This window comes from Capsella rubella, unplaced genomic scaffold (genome assembly GCF_000375325.1).
Source record: "Capsella rubella cultivar Monte Gargano unplaced genomic scaffold, Caprub1_0 scaffold_14, whole genome shotgun sequence".
NCBI classification, from domain to species: Eukaryota; Viridiplantae; Streptophyta; class Magnoliopsida; order Brassicales; family Brassicaceae; genus Capsella; species Capsella rubella.
This window is the reverse complement of record NW_006238910.1, coordinates 224,168-227,860: the sequence shown is the minus strand read 5'-3', so window position 1 is coordinate 227,860 and position 3,693 is coordinate 224,168. Positions and strand designations below refer to the sequence as shown.

Below are 3,693 nucleotides of genomic sequence, written 5' to 3'. Positions count from 1 at the left end.
AACTGAAAAAACATCAAAAGTACAACTATTTGCAATCTTGGTACAACTACATCCTTGTGGGTACAACTAAGTGTGAACACATAGTGTGAACACAAATGCTGGACAAATCATATTGATCCATCTATGCATGTTTTACATACTTAGGTACGTTTTATACATATCATGCATGTCTTGCATACATACTGCATATTTGGAGTGTTTCAGGTACTTAGGAGACATGCAGGACGAAGTAGAGGAACAAGCGTTACTCGACATGCATACGATCGAGTGGGACAATCGAGTTTTCTCAAACATTGTTATAAATAGGTCTCATTTGGATGCCCAGGGGATTGAGTTTTTACATTAGGTATTTGTTGTTAGCAACCAAATAATCTAGACAATTGTAATTTAGATTTCTTTGAAGTTATTTTGATTTCGCACTTAGTTCTTTGATCATTGTTGTTTATCTTACTGTCATCTTTATTATTATGCATGCTTTGAACGTTTCTGGTTTCATGATGTTTAACATGATTTCTGCATCCGAGTAGTGTTAGGGTTCTTGAGGATGGAATAGATTAGGTGGAAGATGTTAGTTTGCTAGAATGTTTATGTTAGATTCGATTTGTTTCCCTTCTGGATTAGAGTTTTATTGACTAGTTCTTCTTTGATCAATTGGAACTAGGTCTTAGACATTTCATGCCCGAAAGGTATATGATGAAATGTCAGAACCAACTAGTGCCAGAGATTTACATGCTTAGCCCAAGAGATTGGTTGTCTAAGATGTTTATTGACATTAATGAGATGTTTCTTTATGCCTGTTTACTACATGTTTCATCAATGAGAATTTAGATTAGGAAGTGTTGTAAACTTGATAGTTTCTACCAAGAGATTGGATTGACTAGTATTAGAAGTTCATTGTCTAGGGATTAGTATGTTTGCAGTTTGATAAACACTCGAAGTAGATTAGCATACTTCACCTACATCAATAACCTCAGCCTCAGGATCTTCTATCCATTTGTGCTTTCTGTTTAATTCTCTCGTTATTTACTTGTTCTGCTTTGTTTTCTTGCCAGGATCAATAATCATTACGTTTTAGCTTATGCATGGTAGTCTATGTTTTACAGCCTTACATTTATCGCATGTTTAACATGTTCGCTTAGGATCACTTAAAACCAAAAATCATTTATGCTTGCTTGACTTAGTCATTTCTGATATATCTTGATTGTTAGCATCACACCTGATTGGATTGATACCTATTGTACTACAATGACATGATAGTACTCTAGGGTAATTGATAGAAAAATCCTAGTATCAATTTGGCGCCGCTGCCATTTGGATGTTTGTTTGTTACATTTGAGATTTAAACTTGCTAAGATCAAGTTTTTACTCAACATTCACTACAGTTACTCACTTTGTTCCTTCTATTTCTCTATTGATTCAGGTACAACTCTTGCTCAACTGCTCCTACTCGACTAAAACACTCAACCGTCTCGCGAGCTAAGCTGATTTGAGTTGTATGCACACACGGTTGCAAGGCACAGAGAACTTGTTGCAGCCCTCCGACCATATTGATCGCTTGGTACCTGCATGACGACAGAAACGCAACAGAGTTACACCACCCCAAGTGGAGATGGAAAACATTCAACCACCACGGGCACCTACACGGATTGGAGCTGGTGATGCCCCACGTAACCATACCCAGTGTCAGGGTATAGTGCCTCCAGCCGCGCAGAACAACAACTTTCAGATCAAGAGTGGTCTGATCTCCATGGTCCCGCAGAATAAATTTCATGGTCTGCCTATGGAAGACCCCCTGGATCACCTCGATGAGTTTGATCGTCTCTATAGTCTCACCAAGATAAATGGGGTCAGTGAGGACAGTTTCAAGCTACGTCTCTTTTCATTCTCTCTGGGTGACAAAGCTCATCAATGGGAGAAAACTCTTCCTCCAAGATCTATCACTTCCTGGGATCAATGCAAGCAATCGTTTCTTGCCAAGTTTGTCTCAAACTCCAGAACTGCACGTCTGCGCAACGAGATCTCTGGGTTCACTCAGAACAATGGAGAAACGATTTGTGAAGCCTGGGAACGCTTCAAAAGTTACAAGTCTCAGTGCCCCCACCATGGCTTCACCAATGAGTCTCTCCTCAGTACTCTTTACCGGGGTGTTCTCCCAAAGATCCGGATGTTGCTTGACACTGCCAACAGTGGCAACTTTCTGAACAAGGACGTCGACGATGGTTGGGAGCTTGTTGAGAATCTATCCCAATCCGATGACAATTACAATGAAGATTACGATAGAACCATCAGGGCAAGCACATATTTTTATGAGAAGTACAAGAAGGAGATGAAAGTTGTGAATGATAAGCTAGACAAACTCTTGATGAGCCAGCAGAGGAACATTCATTTCGTCTCTGAAGACGACCCTTACCAGATTCTGGATGGGGAGGGAGAACAATCTGAGGAGATAAGTTATGTCCAGAACCAAGGTGGCTACAACAAGGGATACAACCCTTATAAGCAGAATCCCAATCTGTCTTATAGGAGCACCAATCCACCTCCACAACAGCAGCAGCAGGGGCAGAACAAACCATTTGTGCCCTACAACAAAGGTTATACGCCCAAACAACAATTTCAGCAAGGTTACCAACCTCCAGCAGAACCACCACCAGGATTCCAACCTCAACGCACTCTGCCTCCTCAGGCACCAGACCATGACATGAAAAACATGCTTCAGCAACTCCTACAGGGACAAGCAAGTGGCTCCATGGAAAATGCTAAGAATTTTGCTGAGCTGACTCACAGATGGGACTGCTCAGACAATGATCTGAACATGAAGATGGAGACTCTGAATTCCAAGATCATGTATATGGAGGGCAAAACTGCTTCTACTTCGGCCCCAAAGCCTGGCCAACTCCCTGGAAAAGCTGTTCAGAATCCTAAGGAGTTTGCTCATGCCATCACGCTGAGGAGCGGTAAAAACTTACCTCCCAGACAAGGACCTATTGTAGTCACTGAGGACAGTGAAGACTTGGAAGGGGAGGATGTATGTCAGAATGAAGATCCGGTTGTCCCTTTGGAAGAATCAGAAGTCGTACCTGAAGAAGCTCCTCAACCTGCTGAGAAACATGCTGAAAAACCTCCAGTTTCCAAGGATAAACCTGCGAGATACGTTCCCCCACCATACAAACCACCTCTTCCATTTCCAAGACGATTCAAGAAACAGCAGGCTGAGAAGTATAAGGCTTTATTTGAAAAGAAAGTAAGAGAGATTGAGTTGAGAATACCATTGCTGGATGCATTCGCACTTGTCCCTCCTTATCAGAAGTTCCTCAAAGATTTGGTTATGGAGAGGGCAAAAGAAGTACAAGGCATGGTGATATTGAGTCATGAATGCAGTGCCATTATCCAAAAGAAGATCACCCCCAATTAAATGGTATGTCTAGTGTTATTTAGGGTTATAATATGTTAGAATACAATAAATTTGATTGATTACAAGTGCTAGAGATGCATGAAGAGTGTTTAGAAGTGAGGAGAAAAACTTGCTGAAATTTGGTCAGAAATGGTCCAACAACCCCCAAAACTTGCTTTGAAGCATTAAATGGCTTGTCTAGTGTTTTTGGGGGTTAGAATATGTTATAATACAATAAATTTGAGTGATTATACGTGCTAGAGATGCATGAAGAGTGTTTAGAAGTGTGGAGAAAGACTTGT

The 3,693-nt window shown here is 41.1% G+C and overlaps 1 protein-coding gene and 1 non-coding gene across 2 annotated transcripts; one reads left to right on the top strand and one right to left on the bottom strand.

Annotated features, from left to right (window-relative positions):
* Positions 1 to 1,609: 1,609 nt before the first annotated feature.
* On the top strand, positions 1,610 to 3,412 carry LOC111829360. Its single transcript, XM_023778303.1, has one exon. The coding sequence runs from the start codon at positions 1,610 to 1,612 to the stop codon at positions 3,410 to 3,412; it is 1,803 nt and encodes a 600-aa protein (XP_023634071.1).
* Positions 2,006 to 2,109, bottom strand: LOC111829374. The gene has a single exon (XR_002832852.1). It is a non-coding gene; the product is annotated as a small nucleolar RNA R71 (small nucleolar RNA).
* Positions 3,413 to 3,693: the final 281 nt, after the last annotated feature.